Here is a 19,790-nt window from a genome sequence, read left to right on the forward strand (position 1 = left end):
TTTCTATCTGGACACCAAGAGCTTTCCACAGCCATTATCTGTGATTGGTATTTACACCATTTCTTACATATTTATCTTCAGTTTCATTTAGTAGACGATTTTTTTAATTTTATTTTTTTCTAGAAAATGGAGAGAAGCAGGTATGCTTAGAAAGGAGAAACTACTCATAGCACTGAAGTTGCATATGCAAAACAAAAGGCATAAATAACAAACCCACTCCCTTCATCCCACAGTTGTGCTATTTTTATTTTTGGACAGAGGCTTTTAGTCAAGACTCATATTTAGATGTATTTATGTATTATTTAAAACACTTTTAAATTCCACATGATAACATATTAAGAGCACCTGAATTGTTTAGCATCTTTCCCGTCTATCTTTAAAACACAAGCACAAGCCCCTTTCTTTCACAAAAAAATATCTTTTATATTTGTGAGAGCTATTACAGGACAAATTTTGGAAATTAAGTGTGCACAATACTTCTGGACTTTGACACAAAACAAATGCAAGTGTATCAGTAATAACAAAAGAAAGATTATGTAGCTGCTAGAACTAGGTATCTAGTCTCAGCAGTATTCCTTTAATGGCAGAATAATTGCTGAATGCGGGAGAACATGTCACTCCCCACTAGGTGGTGACAGAGCTGTACACACAGTCAAACCCAAGTTTGCATTTACAGCAGAGATTAAGAGTTGGAAAAATGTTACCTTTGCAATCAAATTTATACATCATCTTTTTCCGTAGCCCTTAAAAGAAGTATTTCTAAAGTTAATTAAAAAATATAAAATACAATACTCATACCACTGTTGCTTTCTGCAAGTTCCAAGTCTGTGTGCGTATGTTCTGTGTATCGGATGTGCCTATTCTCTCTTTTTCTTCTCATACGACTAACCACAGAGAACGAAGAAGTCGGAACTGGAGAATCTGGAATGACTCCTTCTTCTAATTCCATTTCTTGCTGCTTTCGCTCCCTAGAGACAAAATTGGGTGGTCAAATAAAACCCCAAGTCAGCAAGATGAAGAGCTTTCATCTCAGGGAACAGGCTAATCATATGGCTGAAGTAAGAACCAGTTTAGAAAATACAGCCATCTCAGTAATATCAGAGATTAAAAAAGTACTAGAACCCAGGTTTTAGACACATTAAACAACAAATTCACAATTGCCCTATCACACCCAAGAACAGCATACAAAACCCTAGCTCTTCACATTTTAAGTTAACATTTAATTACTGCACTATGGAAGACTTTTTCCCAGGAAGAAACTAGGAACTGTAGAATTTCTAGCTTGTCCTCAGAAGCTTGTGCTACTTGAATGAAACAACACTGAAATGGGTGAGCTAGTGTTTTTCCCCCTGTATGGAAGTTCCTGCATACCCCAAGAATACTAACTGTCTCAAATACAAAAGCTTTTTGTCAATTTTACATAGTAACAAACATTCAAGAGCAATCCTCCTCCAAAACATTGGCTATTACCTCTTACCTCACAAAGGTCTTTAGAGAGGAGTGTAAAAAGCAATATAAACCACATAAAGTGAGTAACGTAAAACATGAGTTATGAAGTTTATTTTCTGTCATGCTGTGAGCTCTAACAGCATCTTGCAGAGTCAGTATATAAAAGTTAGCGTAACATGTAACTTTATCTTTGCTCTCCAAAAGATTTAGCTAGACACAGCAAAGAAGCAACAACAAAAAGGCATTAATTTCAGCTCTTAGAATTTAAATACAAGTATTTTTAGTACTTAATAAGGGCATTGCTACCTGCCTTATTGAGGTGGTAGTGAGAAATAGAAGTGACAATGAAAGGAAAACCACAAGGAAATCTAACTTGGCTTGCTTGGTCATCTTTCTGCAGTAACACTTTTCCATATGACTCTCAAGAGAAAACTTAGGCTGAAAGACCATTTCCTAACTACAAAGAGAAGGATGTAAGATTTTGATCTAAGGGAAGAGAAGGAAATACGGATATATTTCTGCTTGCACTGAAATGAACCACAAGATCTTACATAAAATAAGTTAATGGAAAACTGTAGAAAGCTGCCTGGCTTGAGAGAAAAGAGCATTTTTGCAGTCAGGCTTTTTACCATGACTAACTTTGAACACTTAATGACAAACACTGATGCACTACTGTTCTGAAGTCTTGATGAATTCTATTGTGTCCTTTCATAATTCCTCTCTCCTGGCATATTTACAAAAAAAGCACGGAAACTCAGCATCATCTATGAACAATACCTTAAGAAACAAATCAAAACAAACTGCAAACCAATATATTTATTCAGTTACTTTGCAAATTTATACATACACCATATAGATGCAATAAATAATTTCTGAATCATGGAAACATTTAACTGAAACCTAATGTTTCCACCCACAGATAATGAACTCCTCATCTGATAAAGACCCAGATAATTCAGTTCTAGAATTTCATAGAACTCCATTTTATAGAGGATTCTATAAAATTATACATTGGGAAGAACATAGGAATTTGTTACTACTTGGTATTAAAAAAAAGAGTACTCATAGGCTCATGAAATATGTTAAATCTGAGAAAATTAAATGCATAAAGAAAGGATTATTAAGGTGCAAACAAGAAATACAAAGCAATAGGACCGTGGTCATTTTGAACTAAACTCTAAGCCGTTTTACTCCTCTATCAAAACTTTCTGACAAAGACAATTAAAGAGGACATGCAGACAAAGCCTGACAGAGCAAGTCCACACATCCTGTCCCATTCCTCCCATGCATGTACACAACTTGTTCAGATTGTCAAAACTCAGGTAAAATGATGTCAAACCATAGGTATACAAGAAAGGAATGCTACCTCTGCCTTGCACAGTGCACCATATTAGCACATTAACCACACCACTATTTGGCATACTCTTGCTATCTGATATGATTACAACTTGACACTCAATTTGTAGCTCATTATTTTTTATGGTTCTCTTTTGAAATTTACTTTTTCTTTTGAAAAGAAGTTTATTTAAAAATTTTATTACGAGATCCTGATTTTTTTTTTTTTTTTGCCTAGCTGCAAAACTACTTTTCTAAAGCCTTAACCTAGGAGAAAGGAATTGGTAAAAAGTCAACAGAGAAATAGGAGAATGAGACATAAGTCTTTGCTATGCACTGTGACTAAAACCATCTCAAACAATCAAGTCAAACTGAATTTCTATGACAAATTTCTCTTGGTTTAAACAAAGATGCACAGTTAAAAGAAAGCAAAAAAATCTGCACAACACAAAGATGCTAGTTTTATGTTGTAGTGGCAGTAGACTACCTTTTCACAACCTATTAAAAAAGAAAAGAAAAAAAAAAAATTCAAGTTTTTTAGACATTTATATTCCCAGGCATTACTAGTGAGAAATGGAGGGAGGAAGGGGAATATCCAAAAAACCCTCAAAACTTACTCCAATTCCTTCTGTAACTGCTGGAATTGTTCAGTTATCTTTTTATTTTCATCCTGCAAGTTGTTTTTTTCATTCACTGCAATTTATATTGAAAAAAAAGAAAGGAGAAAAAAAAAAAAAAAAAAAAAATCAATGCACACATGTTAACATGGTATATATCACATCTAATTTTGTCAGGTCCTTTAAGGAAACAGAACCAATTCTGTAACATCATACTACACACCCTCTCTGTGGCTTACCAAAATTAATTTTCAAGCTAGTCATTAAAAAGGTTGTAAAATAATGTGTTGGAAAACATAAAAGTATCACAATTACCAGATCATAATACTAGTTCTGCACCATCATTAGTTACTTTTGTCTATGTACATATGAGCGAGACTGTGTTGTAAAGATGAATTAATTGCTCACTCAGCTCCATGGAAAAAACTGCTTCCTTAGGCTGAAGACAGCCTACATAGTATAAAGTATTCAGAATTTGGTTTTAGCCACTGCAGCAACCAGACAGTTGGAGAGAACAGGAAAAAAAAAACAATTTCTTAAAACTCAGTAAAATGTTTTGGAATTTAAGAGAGACTGGTCAGATTTTTTTCTACTTTACTTTTCTTAATTTCCAATTTATTCAGGCTGTACTTCACAGAAGCTTACTGCATCATCTTTAGCCTTTCTTCCACATTGTCTCAAACTAACATAATGATAGCTCCCAACTTCTCTGGTTCACTTTTATTTTCCTTCTCTTGTGGTTTTTTTGGTTGGTTGGGGTATTTTGTTTGTTGTTTTTTTTTTTTATATTTTACCTCTGGATTATTCCTGACTGACCTTTTTTGCTGGTTGCAGGAAACATGAATTGTCATATAGAACTTAAGGCAAACCCATGGAAGACTACTGCTCTATCAGAGAGTGATCAAGATTTGTACCTAACTGGCCTCACCTTGATTTTCAAGGCGCAGGGTTTCAATTAAAGATTGGCTGTACTCTCTTTGTTGTTAATCATTAAACTCAAGGATTCAGAATATTTTTATTTAAATATCCTACATTAAAAGCCCTTGAAAAAAAATTACTTTATATTAGTAAAGAATCTAATATTTTTACAATTAAATAAAGCACTGAAAAGCTACTTTGTGTGTCTGGCATTTCCCATATTTGAGATCTTGCTGAATGTCTGCTTGTTCTTGTTCAAGTAAGACAACTAAATGATACTAAATAATCAATGGTAAAAATACCATTAATAATTTAAAATTCTGCCCTATATTATTTAGCGCTTTATACAACCAATCCCAATCTTTCAAACCCTTTTATAAAGGGATTTCTTGTGCCCTGCCTTCATGTCACCTACAGCAAACAGGTGTTTTTTTTTCCTGTCCCATACATATTTCCTGATTTTAAACTGAGCTGGCTACAAGATACCTGGTGTAAAGCAACTCTTCTGTGGCTTCAGAAGGTTATGTGAAGGGTATGGGTTTACTGCAGTTAAACACCAAGACCAACTACATGATCCTAGCTGGACCCAGGTAACACTTGTTTGAACTTGCTACTTTCTGATCAACAGTTACTTCTGAAGTCAAAGTTTCCTTAGGAAAACTAGCAATCAATCACAGAATCATAGAACAGTTAGGGCTGGAAAGGACCTTAAGATCATAGAGTTCCAGCCCCCCTACCATGGGCAGGGGCACCTCATACTAAACCATGTCACCCAAGGCTCTGTCCAACCTGGCCTTGAACACCACCAGGGATGGAGCATTCACAACTTCCTTGGGCAACCCATTCCACTGCCTCACCACCCTTACAATAAAGAACTTCTTCTTTATATCCAATCTAAACTTCCCCTGTTTAAGTTTTAACCTGTTACCCCTTGTCCTGTCACTACAGTCCCTAATGAAGAGTCCCTCCCCAGCATCCTTATAGCCCCCCTTCAGATACTGGAAGGCTGCTATGAGGTCTCCAAGCAGCCTTCTCTTCTCCAGGCTGAACAGCCCCAACTTTCTCAGCCTATCTTCATATGGGAGGTGCTCCAGTCCCCTGATCATCCTCATGCCCCTCCTCTGGACTTGTTCCAACAGTTCCATGTCCTTTTTAAGTTGAGGACACCAGAACTGCACACAATACTCCGACCTGCTGGTCACGCTCCTTTTGATGCAGCCCAGGATACAGTTGGCTTTCTGGGCTGCGAGCACACACTGCTGGATCATATTAAGATTCTCATCGATCAACACCCCCAAGTCCTTCTCCGCAGGGCTGCTCTGAATCTCTTCTTTGCCCAACCTGTAGCTCTGCCTGGGATTGTCCCAACCCAGGTGTAGGACCTTGCACTTGCCATGGTTAAACTTCATGAGGTTGGCATCAGCCCACCTCGCAGGAGTGTCAAGGTCCCTCTGGATGGCATTCTTTCCCTCCAGCGTTTCAACCCAACCACACAGCTTGGTGTCATTGGCAAACTTGCTGAGGGCGCACTCAATCCCACTGTCCATATCAGCAACAAAGATGTTGAACAAGACCGGTCCCAACACTGATCCCTGAGGGACACCACTCATTACCGGTCTCCAGATGGACATTGAGCCATTGACTACAACTCTTGGCATGCGTGCGGCCATCCAGCCAGTTCTTTATCCACCAAGTGGTCCACCTATCAAATTGATGTCTCTCCAATTTAGAGACAAGGATTTTGTGTGGGACAGTGTTGAATGCTTTGCAGAAGTCCAGGTAGATGACATCAACTGCTCTACCCCTGTCCATCAGTTCTGCAGCCCCATCATAGAAGGCCACCAAATTCTCTTCTCTGCCTCTCATTCTCTGCCTTAGCCCTAGGAATAAACAGAAGCAGCCACATTTTACCTAAAGTAGCCACTTTACACTGTAAGATTTTCCACCTCAGTTTGCTTTCAGTATCAACACTTCAATCTAAGACAGTGGGTCAAAAGACTAATAATTGGTATGTTGAATATTTTCAGGCTGTAGAGTTAAGCATCCCCCCAAATGAACTTCTTGGGCTTACACCATACATAAATTATATCAAATTCACAAAGAACTAGTTTACAAAATAGTGTGTTTTGTCTTGGGACTTGTGGATAAAACTCACTGAGTTCAGTGATAAGTTTAAGATTCTGCTGCCGGATATTTTCAAACTCTTGCTGCTTCTTTCTCATATGTTCTTCAGTTACAGCACAACGATCACATAATCCCGCTCTTAACCTACAATAAAATTAAACAGAAAAGAGTCCCTCCATTAAGAAAATACTGCCATACATGAAGCACACCCACTTACCTGGCCTTTTGAACAATGAAAACCAGAAAATTTCTGACAACAATGTAGAACACTCCTAAGTACTGTGGTTTTGTATGTTGACATAGCAGTATTTTGAGATTTCAGAATGACCTAATACTACATGCTTCAATGTTTGCATAAATGGCTGTAGGTACTGAATACTTCTCACCCAACATGCATTACCTTATTTAATAAAGTGGAGCATGCTACACCTTGACAGTGAAAGCCCTTGTGATATGTCCTACTAAGAACACGGCAAGATATTAATCATCATTTGTTATTAATTCAAGCAAATAGACATAAGCAAATTATTCCAGTAAATATGATTTCTACTTCATCTAAGACAGATATATCTCTGTCATTAAACAAAGCAATCAAATAAAAAGGACAAATAGTAAGTTCACACTGTAACAAATACTAAGCAAATACAAAATCCTTTATCTTTATCTAGACACCAATGATCAGAAGTGGATCCAGAAGTCCAGGTGAGGCATTGCCTCTGCTGTTTATAATAGTTCAGATCAGCTGTTTAAAGCATATCTGCTATTAAAAAAGGGCTTGCTATGGATCACTCCATCATGATACATTCATTCATGCAATGAAATGAGTGTTCATTTTCCAGGTGATAACTGAAGTGTATTTCTGGTACAAATCAAAAAGCTAGCAGTATTACCGAAGTGAAAATCAGATTCTCTTTTGCCTGATAAATAAGAGATCAATTAGTGAAGAGTTCTGCATTGCTGCTGCTAGCACATGAAGTATAAAATAAATAAATAACAACATAAAATTAAAACAAACCAAAACTTACCAAAACTCACATTTCCAATTCCACAGTTAACACTGGAAGTTAAAGACATCCTGGTTTATGGGTATTTTAGCATTGTGGAATTATGGAAAAACACTGAAATGCCTCTTCATACTAGTTTATCTGACTGTGTAACAAACATGTTATTATCATCTCCTTGTATTAAACCACTTCAAATACTCTTTTTGTTTTCCACAATGCAAGTATTTCATCTGCTAAGGGATTTGAAAAGTCCACTCACTCTGCAAATGTCTCTCTGCCTCTGTGGTGTGAAAGTTTATTACCTGCAGGGTTACAAATTTATCCCTAATGCCTGTCACAGAAAAACAGAATTCAAAGCAAAATTTGAGTATCATGGCTCTAAAATTTAGAATAACACAGGCATATGGGAAAATAATTTACAATGTAATGGTCTCTTGGTCCCACAAAGCTTCTGAGACCCTGTTAGTAGCAAATGCAACATACACTTTCCAAAACAAGTATAATTTTTCAAGATGAAAAAAATGCACTGTAATTTCACATCTATTGGTTTTGCTTTGCTATACCAGATTAAACAGGAACATAAAAGAGAAAGGCAGACTGTCAAAAGGTGATCAGAATGTCTAAGTCCAAAAGAAGGGAAAAGACAAAACCTGCTATTAAATTACGTAGAACAGACAACTGGTAAAAAAGACCCCCTCATATCTGAAAGATTTCATAGTGATATTCCTAGTTATTTCATGAGTTTCAAACGGTATAATACAGTTTACAGAATTCTGTGCTTTATTCTACATCTCATGCCATTTGGATTGTACTGGAAAGGGTCTAGTTTACTAAAACCAAAACCAAAACAACAAAACCACCACCAAAACAGAAAGAGACAAACAAAACAACAAAATAAAAATAAACCATCCAACTTACAGAGTAGTTCTGGATACTTTGCAAGAGCAAACCACAACAAACCCAAAAGCTAAAAGGTACTACTTCACCTGTCTTCTAAAACCTTGATAGTGTCATGAAGTGCTTTTTGCTGTTCTCTGAGCTGTTGGTTCTTAGTATAAAACTCTTCAAGCCTCTCTGCATCCCTAAAATCAAATAGAGAAAAAAAAAAAAAAATCTCAAGGTTATTTTGTGTTAAATAAAATAATAAATAGTTAAAAATACAGATATAAAAAACCCAAATAGCTAAAGTACAGATATTAGTTTTTCAATACAGAATTCTATCTAGCATGTTTCTTTCTTATTCTTGGGAAATGTAATTATTGTAAACACAAATACTAAGTTGAAGATAAACTAAGAAAGTGTTTCTGACTAATGGTAGTTTAGAAATGTTCTGAGTTAAGAAAGCAGCAGCCAGTTTCTAACTCATCTGAGCTAAATTTGATTTTTCTCAGGACAAAAATTAGGTTGATGACACTCAAGACATAAAAGCTAACCGTATTCAAGCAACAATTCCAGGGAACATAAGGTCAAGCACTTTTCTTATTTTACTGTGCTGCAGAATTACTCAGAAGCTAACTGGGGGCTTTCACAATCTGGTTGTTTTGACCTTGACTTAACAGTGAGTGAATCTTGCAGTGTGGCAAACCACAGTAGGTTTGTAAACCTCACAAGCCATTAGAGATTTAGTTCCTCAAGAAGCAATTCTCAGAGCCCGCAGAACGTGGATTCCCATAATATGAACATAGAGAACTTTCTTTCAAGAACCTCAGAAACAGAAGATATTGGATAAAGTGCTTTCTCTAAATGTCATGACTATTCAGTTAACGAAGAACATTTCCTCCTCAAAAGAGCCAAGGAAAAAGCAGCAACATTAACTTCTCAATTTTAACTCCCCTTGATTTTAATAATCAGATCACCACTTAAAGTTAGAAAGAAGGTATGAGCAACAAGGACACAATTTTTTTCTGTGAGGAAATTAACTTTCAGTAAAAGTTAAACAGCTGAATCTCTGTAACATTACAATGACTAATATCAGAAAATCAATTCGCAGTTCTTCCTTTTACTATGGAAACCTTTGTATACTCTATGAAAGCAAGTATTTGTTTTCAGTGTGCCTGCGATGGATAATTTGAGGAAGCCACGAAATTGGCTCACAAAAAGCTAAGCACACACACAACAGGAAACAAAAACATATTTACTAATTTGTCAATAAAATTATTTTACACAGGCATATTTTTAAGCTGGCACTACCCTTTAAAACACATTAAGTAAAACACATTTTCATATTACTGGAATATACACTAAGACAAGAAATTAACAATCATGGGTCATAAAGTGAATGGGACAGCTGTGAGCCTCCAGTGTACAATCAGACATATTAATTCTGAAATTTAAGTAAAGATATTTTATTTTTCTATAGTACCACCCAGATGAATATTGTCCTTTTCAGCTGCATATGCAACATATAAAACAATTACATGCAAACAGCATCAGGGACCACTAAGGACTTGTGCTTTCACTTGAGGAGGACAGTGTTAAAGTTAAGCTACCTTAGTTCATTAACGAAGTACAGCCAAATTTGAAGTTTGACTAAAGCAGCCTGTATTTTTCTGATGCTTATGGCATTAAAAAACAAACAAAACCACTTTTTTTTTCAGTTTATGCAACTTACAGAAGGCAGAAAATAATCAAATTTAAAAATATTTTCTCAAGCTACCTTTAAGTCATTCTATGGCATTCAGTTATGTGTAAATAAATAAATTCACATATGCTAATACTCTGTGCCTTCCACCTACCTCCTACTCCCATCAGTGCACCTGCTAAACATGACAGACATTTTTGGCTATGAAGGCACTGTGTATAATGAACAGTCTCTGACCTAGCATTTACAAGTCATTAGCTCCACTGCTGAAGTGGGATACAAAATAAGGCGCTCATTGTCAGCTGATTACCAGATCTGAAATACTAAACCTCAGGTATTCAGATGCTCCAAGGAGAACAAGACCTCCTATGTAGCCCTACTGTATCAACAATGTGGTAATTGTAGAAAGATTCCAACAACAATTAAGCCATTTGGTATGTGTTCTGTCACATCAGGGATAATATTCATCACTTAGAACATTAACTGATCAATTTAAGATTTCAGGAATGGAAGCAATTCACAATACAACAGGTTAACACCAGCAGCAAAAGATAATTTCATCCTTTTTGTACATCTGAAGGAATAATCCATAAAACCTTAATTGATCTTACAAGAATTATGGCTTGGTTAATAAATTAGATCATTAGGGTGAGTACTTACAAGCATCTTTCCTTTTTCAACTTAGATATTTTCAGTTGTAAGCCTGAAAAGTAGAAAAAAAGAAAATACATGTTATAGAAATCTGATTTAAAAAAAAAAAAAAGAGTAACAATAATGAAACAATAAACCAACTCTCCTTTTGCCAATGACATCTGCAAAAGAGAAAGAAAATGATTCATTCTGGATTTCTTGAGCATGTTCTACAGGATCTTGAAAACACGTACAGCTATTATGATATCTAGGAAGTAGAGACTTCTTAAACAAACATGCAGATTCCCACTTAAATAGGCATAAAACCACCTTTGTAAAAAAACCACACCTGAATACTAGGCACTGTCAATATATTTTCATTGACTATGACTACGTAAGTAGCATAAAGTGTTCTGCATACACATGTGTAACACTACACTTGAAATGTAGCACCCAACCACTGAATTGAAAGATGTATTACAATGTATACACACAAAGGAAACATTACAAAATGCACGATTGGAGGCTTTAAAACACAAAGGCTAACATACTCTTGGAGGTGTGCTACCAGACCCTCTCAGTGAAAGCTATTTTGGAACATTTTAGGGTGAACTGAGGAATGATATTTCATCTGTGGCCTTTCTCCCACTACAGCCCACACACTCATAAACATCTGTTCCATGAGGAAGTAGAAAGGTTTGCAAATACAACTGATGCTCTTGGCAGGAGTGGCCAGCTGAGAGCCCAGGGGCTAGACAGCAGTCCAGCCAATCTGCTTGCATGGTTTTGAGCGCATGCATATGTGTGCAGGGACAGGAAGATAAAGGTGCTTTAAGTACAGCACAGCTTAACAAGTGGGATGAAGTGCTATGAAATTTATATGATACTATCCCTACACAAGCTGGCCATTCCTATTCTAAATAAATGATCAGAAATTATCAGACTCCAATGGTATAACATCTTCTTAAATACAAACATAACAGAAATTTTTGTATGACATAAGAAAGTACTGTAACTATTTTTCCACAAGGCCATATTTTCTTCAAACTATGGAAAAGTTGTAAGCATTACTCATTTAGGATAATAGGATAAACTTATGAAACAAAAGCACTTTTAAAGAAAACTTTTGACAATTTTGAGTTTAAACCAAAACACATACCCACACTATAGAAAATGTAGGTTAAGGCAGCTAAAAGAAATTTTTCTTTTCCAACCACTCTCAACTGGGAACAGTTCAAAGGGAAAAACTACTTGCTGGAGAAGGTTCACTCTTCAGGCTATGTAACGTATAACAGTCAGACCGGCCAGAGGCTCAGCGAACCCGTGCCACAGACAAGGTGCCAGTGAGACAATGAGATAAAAATGCACAGAGACTACTTAAAATAATCCAACAAAACAGTTCTGAAGAAATATAGCAAGATTTATCTCTTCAGTATTCAGCACCTGTGAGATATTGTATTCTATCATGCAGATCAGCATAGAAAGAGGGTTTATTTTTCTTAAGTAGCTGCTATTCATCAAGTCAATTAGGCATCTGCAATTATAACCCCTATAAAGCGTGCTTTAATACTGCTCCACGCCCATCTGAAGGAATGAAGCTGCACAACAATGCATCTCCTGTATGAACAGGTAGTCTGTTCAGCAAGTATTTAGGCTTGTAACATTGGCAACCTGAGCCACAAATTGAAGAGGCAGTGCTCAAAAGGCCCAGTACTGTGCTACAGGTAACACTATCTCCCCTCTCACCTGAATTCAGGAGGAACCAAAGTAGTTACTTAAAGGCTGCATTTTTTTCTTAATTCAAATGACTGCAATGAGAAGGCAGGAAACCAGCTCGCTACATTTAACCAAGAGCATTGAATTTCTACATCAGGTGTAATATCTGTTTTTTGCTTTTCCACAGCACTGAGAGATTTTAAGCATACTTAAAGAGCTTAGCTTTTTCAGGTTTCCTTATTTAACACATTAGTGAGCTTATAAACTTATGTGGAACTACACTATGTACATTCACAATTCAATTTTATATTTTACACAATATTTCTACAGAACAGATAAGCTGCAGACTATATAAATCTACTTCACATAAAGTTTTTAAGTGCTTTAGTAAATGACACACTGTCCCCATTAAATTAATGTAGACTTTCAAGCTATCATTAGGCAGAGTAATTACACGCACAACACTTTTATGAAACTTGCAACTTGATTAGACTATGTACCTGTAATATTTCAGTTAATGGCTATGACAATTTCCATTCTGATGGATTTTCAAATGCATTAAATGCACTTTCTTAAAACTGACAGTGCCTAGGAAGACTGCAGTGTCTTTACAGCTGAAGTTTTCTCAGAATGGGTTGGACAAGCTTTTGTCAGCAATGACACAGACATAATCCTACCCTAAGGGTATAGAGATGGACTAGATGACCTCCTAAGATCCCTTCCAGCCCTGTCTTCTATAATTATTTACTTTTGAGGAACTTCCAGCCATTTCCTTTCCTATAGCAATCTATCACCAAGATTGTGTTCCTCAATTTTCTCTGCTTCTATGACTAGAGGGTTTTCCCTATTGATAACTTCTGCTTTTCAGAGGAAAGAAATTACTGGAAAAAAATAAATAGGCCACTTCCTATACACAAAACTCTCCTCATATTTCTATGCTGAAATACGTTTATTTTTAGTATAGAACTTTAGGCTTCAATTCATAGTCAGGAACTATGTTGGTAAGACCCACATGCAACAAGTATCCATGTAATTATTTTGAGTAGAAACTTTATAAACACCATAATTAAATTCCTTGCTAATTTGTAAGCACTATGCAAGTATCCAACACAATCAACAGCTAGAAAATAAGAGTAAATACAGTTTTAATAACTACTTTGCTGAGTTGCTGAGTACTTCTGAATTCACAAAAAGCCAACTGGCATTAACCATGCCCAACATCTTTGGAAATTCTACCAATCATATTAAAAGAATAAGCAGCTGGGTTTGTTTAGTTAACATGGTGGAAAAATACACACTCTGCAATACAGTAATATAAAGATTCTATCAAACCCATTTCAAACTCTATGAGTTTGAAGTATTCTCTAGTCTATATTCTATAGATCTATAAATATTGTAACTTGCATAAAATGCTTCACCATTTCAAGCTCACCTGTTATAAATGCTACTTTTCATGGATTTGTAATACATAATTAGAATTCCACCATCACGTTGTTCAGTACACTGTGCATCGTACATGCAAAAAGCTTGTACTTCAACTAACTTCCCCTTAATCCACCTTCCACCATCTTTAAAACAAATTTTGCTGACATTTAGATTGGAAACTCATGAGTCAATTTTAATTCTTATTTATAGACTTCAGAAACAAGCAAAGTCCAGGCAAGCCTGTGTTTGATGTTTCTAAAATATCTCCCAGTACCATTTTCTATAAGAGGATCCCCACCTTTTGAAAAAATTAACTATCCTTCAGGCATGCCTTTGATGTTATCATGGAAGACCTAATTTTACCTAACATAGTGCGGGACATACTGACAAAGGGCTAGGCATGAAAAAGATTGCCTAGTGGCAAAATTATATGGCCACACCCAGAATGCATTCTAAAGAGTATCTTCACTTGCATAATGAAAACCAAAACTTGAAAAATCACATGCTGCACATCCCAAGAAATTAGAGAAGGGGTCACTTAACATTACCCTCTACATTAGAGCTTTTTGTCTGCTCAGTTTTTGTTGTTCAGACATGCCACAGATTGCCAGATCCCATTCTGTCTGTACTTCCACATTTATCTGCAGTTGACATCACACCCACTCTGAAAAGAACCACCAAGAATTAAATAAAAAGAAAAAAGAAAAAAGAAATAAAAATAAAGAAGATTCTTTTTTGTGTTTTGGGACACAATATAAAATTATATTTAAAGTCTTTACACATACTTTTTTTCTCCAAGTAACAAAATGCTACTATCTGGGACATTTTTCCTTTCAGTTGCCAAACTGAAAGATTTTTTGTTTGGCTGGTTTTTAAGTTACTAACACAAAGTGTCAAGGCTCAATGTTACAAATTGTTGAATCAAGACTTTTGATGGAAGGTATGGAGCTTCTATATATGATAAAAGGCCTCCCACCCACCCCCCCTTCCAGCTTTTGAAACTGGGACAGGATAATATAACTAGACCCAAATGGACAGACCTCGAATCTTTTTGAGGCTGGTAGGAAACAGAAAGCCACTGGAATGGTCTAGCTACAAAGGTCCACTTGCATGAATAAAGCTCTGAATTCACAAAACTAACCTGCCTTTATTCCAACCTAATATAAATTATTTCATGCATAAGGATATGCTCGTTGGAGTTTTCAGTCAAATACTGTTCTAACTCCATCCAAAAGAATGGATCATGTAACTTAACAGAACAAAATGTTAACTTCTTACAATGGATTTAGAGCAAAACATTTTATGAACACTACTTATAAAACAATAAGAATACACACATACAGTGTATAATTCATCTTTGATTGTTAATTTCTTGCACTGCTGAAGAATAAAGACATTAACAGTCAATTCATAGTAAAACTGAAATCACAGGTTATAAAATACAACAAAAGAATAAGCAACTATCACAAGTTTTGTTGAGAAAATTTAGAACACTAAAAACTGAAGAAGTAATTTTCACTTCAGTAATATTAACCTGCAGTGGTATTTTGTGTAAATTACGGGAAATCAACAATGCAAACCATTTTAATGTATCTGAAGTAACTAAACCTAAATGTAAAAGAAACAATAAATCCACTGAATAAATTGATTTGGAAACTTCGAATCATAATTCATTAAAGTAGCATTTAAATATTTCCCAAGCAAACACAGATCACATGTAACATTGTGTTACTTTTTCTTCCCTGACCTATGTCACGATTTAAGCCCAGCCAGTAACTCAGAACCAGGCAGCTGCTTGCTCATTCCTGAGCCCAGGACAACCTAGCAAATCATTTATAATCATTGACAGTTTAGTCCCACTAAGCCAGGTTTAGGCTGTAAATCTGTAAGAGTTGTTTGCAGTCATCCAGTCCAACTTTCCACGCAACGTAGGACATTAAAAATCTATTTAGTACTCTGGTTCAAAGTTTCCCTGGGGTAAGAAAGAGTTCTGTGAACCCGAACATTAACAATTTACCTTGTACTTCTTTATCATGACATTCTTTCAGTTTGGACCATAATTCCTTGAAGAAATCTCCTGTAGGTTCTGCAGAACTAGGGCTCCCACAGCTTCCTCCAGATGCATTCATCTTGCTCTTTTCTGCTCCCAACTTCGTTGACTTATCTGCAGAACTGGCTCACTCTCACACTTTAAGTCTTAAATTACATAGTTATAAAGCTGTTTCTGAAGACAGTTGTATGCCTGTAATGACAGATCGACAGCGCTTACTTTTGCATTTATCAGAGTATAACTTGCAGCCATTGATTAAACACAAAGTTTACTGCCTATCCTTGTCAAGTTGTACTTACACACTGACAGTCACCCTGAACATCTGGAAGATGCTAAGAATTCTGCTACAAGTAATTATAAACTAAAAGAATACTCCCCCTCAAACCAACTCTAAAAATTAAATGAAGGTGCCTGGGAGTCTTTATTCTTTTCCTATATAAAACTACATTTAAACAGAAACTCTGATTTTCAAAAGTAACCCATGCTTCCATGGCTGTGATCAAAAACATTTGTCAGAAGTTTAACCAGAGGTGCATTTGTGTATATATATCCTTTACACAAACGTGGATTAAAATGACATCCTTCTGCAAAGAAAAGCTCACACCCCCTTCAGGTCTTTGTGATTCTACACCAAAATGATTCCCACTCCCTGGTGAAAAGGATTTAAGGAGTAATCTCAAAATTCATAAATCTCCAAAACATTAGTATTTGAGAACTATCAAGGTCAGACAGCTGTTTTAAAAACCTGACTACCTCCACATTTCAGAACAATCTGATACACAATTCTTATTTGAAGTGTTTCTTAGCACAGACAATGCCCTCGGGCAAAGCACAAGGGAAGCATAGTACTTAGATCTGTGTCTGAGCCAACGGAAGATTCAACTGAATTGTCACTGGGTGTCCACTATTGAAATACTCAAGTAATCTCTCTGACCTTCAGTTCCCTGTGTGGGAAACTAAGTTTTTCTTAATGTTTTCCTAGTAATAGTAACAATTCCCATTTTTATGTGGTCAATTTTAAACAAACGCTTTTGAACTGGGACAGTGTTATTAATTACCAGTTGGATGTAGCTACCTCTGTAATTACCCTGTAATATAAATTATAATAAGAAAAAGAAATCTTAAGCTTTTTTGTGCTTTTCCTAAAGCAGCAGCCCAAGGAGGCAAACCACAATGTCTATATAAATAAAAGGACCAATTGCCTCTCAAATTTTTGAGGCACAAGTTATGGTTGCAGTTTAAATGACAGAAGGTCTACAATTAGTCAAGAAGCTGCATTCCCTATCTTGAGGGCCTTCAAGCAACTCAGAATATCTGAGTGCAGCTACTGGTTTAGCTGGTTCTCTATATTCACCATAATAAAATGTTTAGTTCAGTGGTCAGTGATGTGGTATAGAGCGTGGAGGCCTTAGTTCCAGTCTTCTTTCTCATATCTCTGTGCACAGCCTTAAGTGAGTCACTTTTCTTTCAGTATGGCTGTATTTAAAATGGAATAAAAATAACGGAATAAACAGAACAAAGGCATATTCTCAGCAACACAGGAACACTTGAACTGTGCATTTTCTACAGTATAAGGATACTTAAATGGAGCTGACAGTATTCCGTAATCATTCAGTAGCTTCATGTTTGCTTTAACACACTTTGTCCATAGAAAACTCAGCTCCTATTTCAGCACCTGGTTCCAAGTAAGTTAGTCTCTTACTTACACTAAGGTAAGTCCTTGGTAGAAAATAAAATTACCTTTCCAAATTAGCAATGGCTACAATTCTCAAGTGGAAGCCGAACAGTAATTTGCCTGCATCTTCGCAGCTGAAGTGCTCCACTTTGTGTGCACTCACATTAAGTCATGTTACAATGCTGCTTCTCCATGGAACCAGCTGCCTAGTGACATTAGGAATGCCTTTTAAACTCTTCTTTTTCTGCCTTCAACACAGATATCTGAGAGACCATGTTTTTCCTTTTAGGGCAGCGAAATCAACAGACTTGCTCTCACTGTCTTAGATTTCAGTATGTCAGAGGTATCATTGTCAAGAAAAGGGAGGCTGACTCTAGAATTAGTAATGGCTCTCCTAGTGGTTTTGGTTTGGTTCTTTTTTTATTCTCCAAAGATGATGAAGAAAAAAAAATAAAATGTAGAGAAGTTGTTCAGAGTTTCCGCAAAGAATTAGTACATCAGTTGAATAGAAAAGGGGGGGGGGGGGAAGAGCATTTTCCTAAGTTTCACCTACTTCAGCATCCCAAAATGCTTTCACACTGCTTTCAACAGGTGCTCAACCTCTTTCAAATAGAGGGCCCCCGCAAGAGTTCACATAGAGCCTTTGACAAGTTTGAGTAGTCACACAGGTGTAAAAGGCATTCAGTGGTGTCAGCCATTCAGTGGTGTCAGCTCCTCAACTCAGTCTCCAGTCCTAAGGATGATTTTCCAGTCCTTAGGTGAAACAGAACACCTGAGCTGACAGCTGCAGGCAGGAAGAGAGCTGGAAGGTCTCTGAGGAGGGAGGGAAGCACAATGCCAGCCCCTCTCCCGAACACCCCGCTGCTGTCGGCAGGCAGGAAGCAGGGCCGCTCTTAGACGGGGCTTTGCTCCTATCCTCCCGATAACCCTTTCACAGGACAACCCAAATATTTCAACTTCCCCTTTCTTCCAACCACCAACTCCCTCCGGCATAACACTTCGCACGGCTCCATAAACGACTGCCTTTCCACACACAGCTTCAGCAGCACTGGCGGCTACCACTGATAAAGCACTGACGCTATTTATACTTCGCTGACAGGAACACATTCTCTCTCTGCGATTCTGGAGAGCACAAAGCCTCCTGAACCCCTGACCTCCACCAAAAAGCGTGAGCATCAGCTGCTCCTACAAACTTAACTCTCCTGTACCTACTTTCCTTTTCTTTCCTTTTCCTTTGCACAAGCACTGCACAGAAAACTCACTCGTCTCAAGATACGTCGGGATGCTCTGAGAAATGCTGCCATAGACCAGCGCATGAGCGACAGCTCTCCAGCCGGGAACACGTACCCGCGCCTCAGCTTCCCGCCAGGCTTCTGTCACACCCAGGAGCTCGGACAGCGAAGGAGAGGTCGGGCATGTCCCACACACCCCTTCTCCCAGGCGGCACCAACGCCGGCGGGAGCCACCGAAACGGAGCGAACGGGCAAGCGCGGCGCACAACCCCACACCCCGGGGGCTGCCGGCAAGAGGAGCGACAGTGTCCGCAACGTGTCCCGCGGAACTCGGGGCCGGATGAAGGGGAGACTCCGCTCGTGGCCCCACAGCGGAACCGGTCCCGGGAGCGGCCGTTACCAGGCGGCGGCGGTACAGACCGCGCGCGCCGTTACCTGGCTGGCTCCCGATGGCTCCTCGCGCAACGGCGGGAAATGGGAAAATAGCTGGGGCCGAGCACTTCCCCTGAGGTAGGAGTGGGAGGGGTCTGCTCAGCTCTCGCGAGGCTTTTGAGCTGCTCTCGCGAGAGTGGGCTGTGAGGGTCTGCTCCCTGTGGTTCCCCTCGCCTTGTTGTGGGAGGTCTGGCGCGTCTGTGAGTGTTGTCACTGCGGTCTCCTCAGCCTGTCTCTGTCGTGGTCTCTGGAATTTCCACAGAGAGCAGCCAGAAAAAGCCAAAGGGGCGAGCGCCTTGTTAGGTGCCACGGTGAAGCATGGCAGCAGGCACAAAACCCTGGAAAAGCAAGTTTTCTTGAGTGAGAGCCTTCATTAAAACAAATGCTACCTGCACAAGGGAGAGCCTACCTGAAATAAGTGCTTGTAGGTTTTTGGGATATAATGGCCTTTGTAGTATTCAGGCTGTGCTGCCAAATCTACCCTTCTCCGCAGGATCTGTAGTCTACTGACTTGTGTGGTTTACACACAGTAGATGTATTTGTAGTGCTTTCTCCTCCTTGATCTTAATGGGATCCATGGGTTTGTCATTTTAGCATAGAAC

General features: G+C 37.9%; 1 protein-coding gene across 3 annotated transcripts in view; it reads right to left on the reverse strand.

Moving 5' to 3' along the window:
• The window catches only part of RBBP8 (RB binding protein 8, endonuclease), a 36,440-nt gene extending 17,230 nt beyond the window's left edge, over positions 1 to 19,210 (reverse strand). The window contains exons 1-7 of one of the 3 annotated variants that reach the window (XM_062632831.1): positions 19,192 to 19,210; positions 15,817 to 16,041; positions 10,689 to 10,731; positions 8,434 to 8,529; positions 6,475 to 6,587; positions 3,402 to 3,477; positions 799 to 968 (exon numbers count right to left, since the gene is read on the reverse strand). In XM_062632831.1, the coding sequence (XP_062488815.1) occupies positions 799 to 968; positions 3,402 to 3,477; positions 6,475 to 6,587; positions 8,434 to 8,529; positions 10,689 to 10,731; positions 15,817 to 15,928 (610 nt within the window). In that variant the 5' untranslated portion in view covers positions 15,929 to 16,041; positions 19,192 to 19,210. Of the gene's footprint in view, positions 1 to 798; positions 969 to 3,401; positions 3,478 to 6,474; positions 6,588 to 8,433; positions 8,530 to 10,688; positions 10,732 to 15,816; positions 16,042 to 18,077; positions 18,204 to 18,786; positions 19,081 to 19,191 lie in introns of those variants that run through there. The other 2 variants (XM_062632830.1, XM_062632829.1) reach the window with 2 other exon arrangements.
• Positions 19,211 to 19,790: the final 580 nt, after the last annotated feature.

This window comes from Pezoporus occidentalis, unplaced genomic scaffold (assembly GCF_034315485.1).
Source record: "Pezoporus occidentalis ecotype Australia unplaced genomic scaffold, CSIRO_AGI_Poc_V1 ctg4, whole genome shotgun sequence".
NCBI classification, from domain to species: Eukaryota; Metazoa; Chordata; class Aves; order Psittaciformes; family Psittacidae; genus Pezoporus; species Pezoporus occidentalis.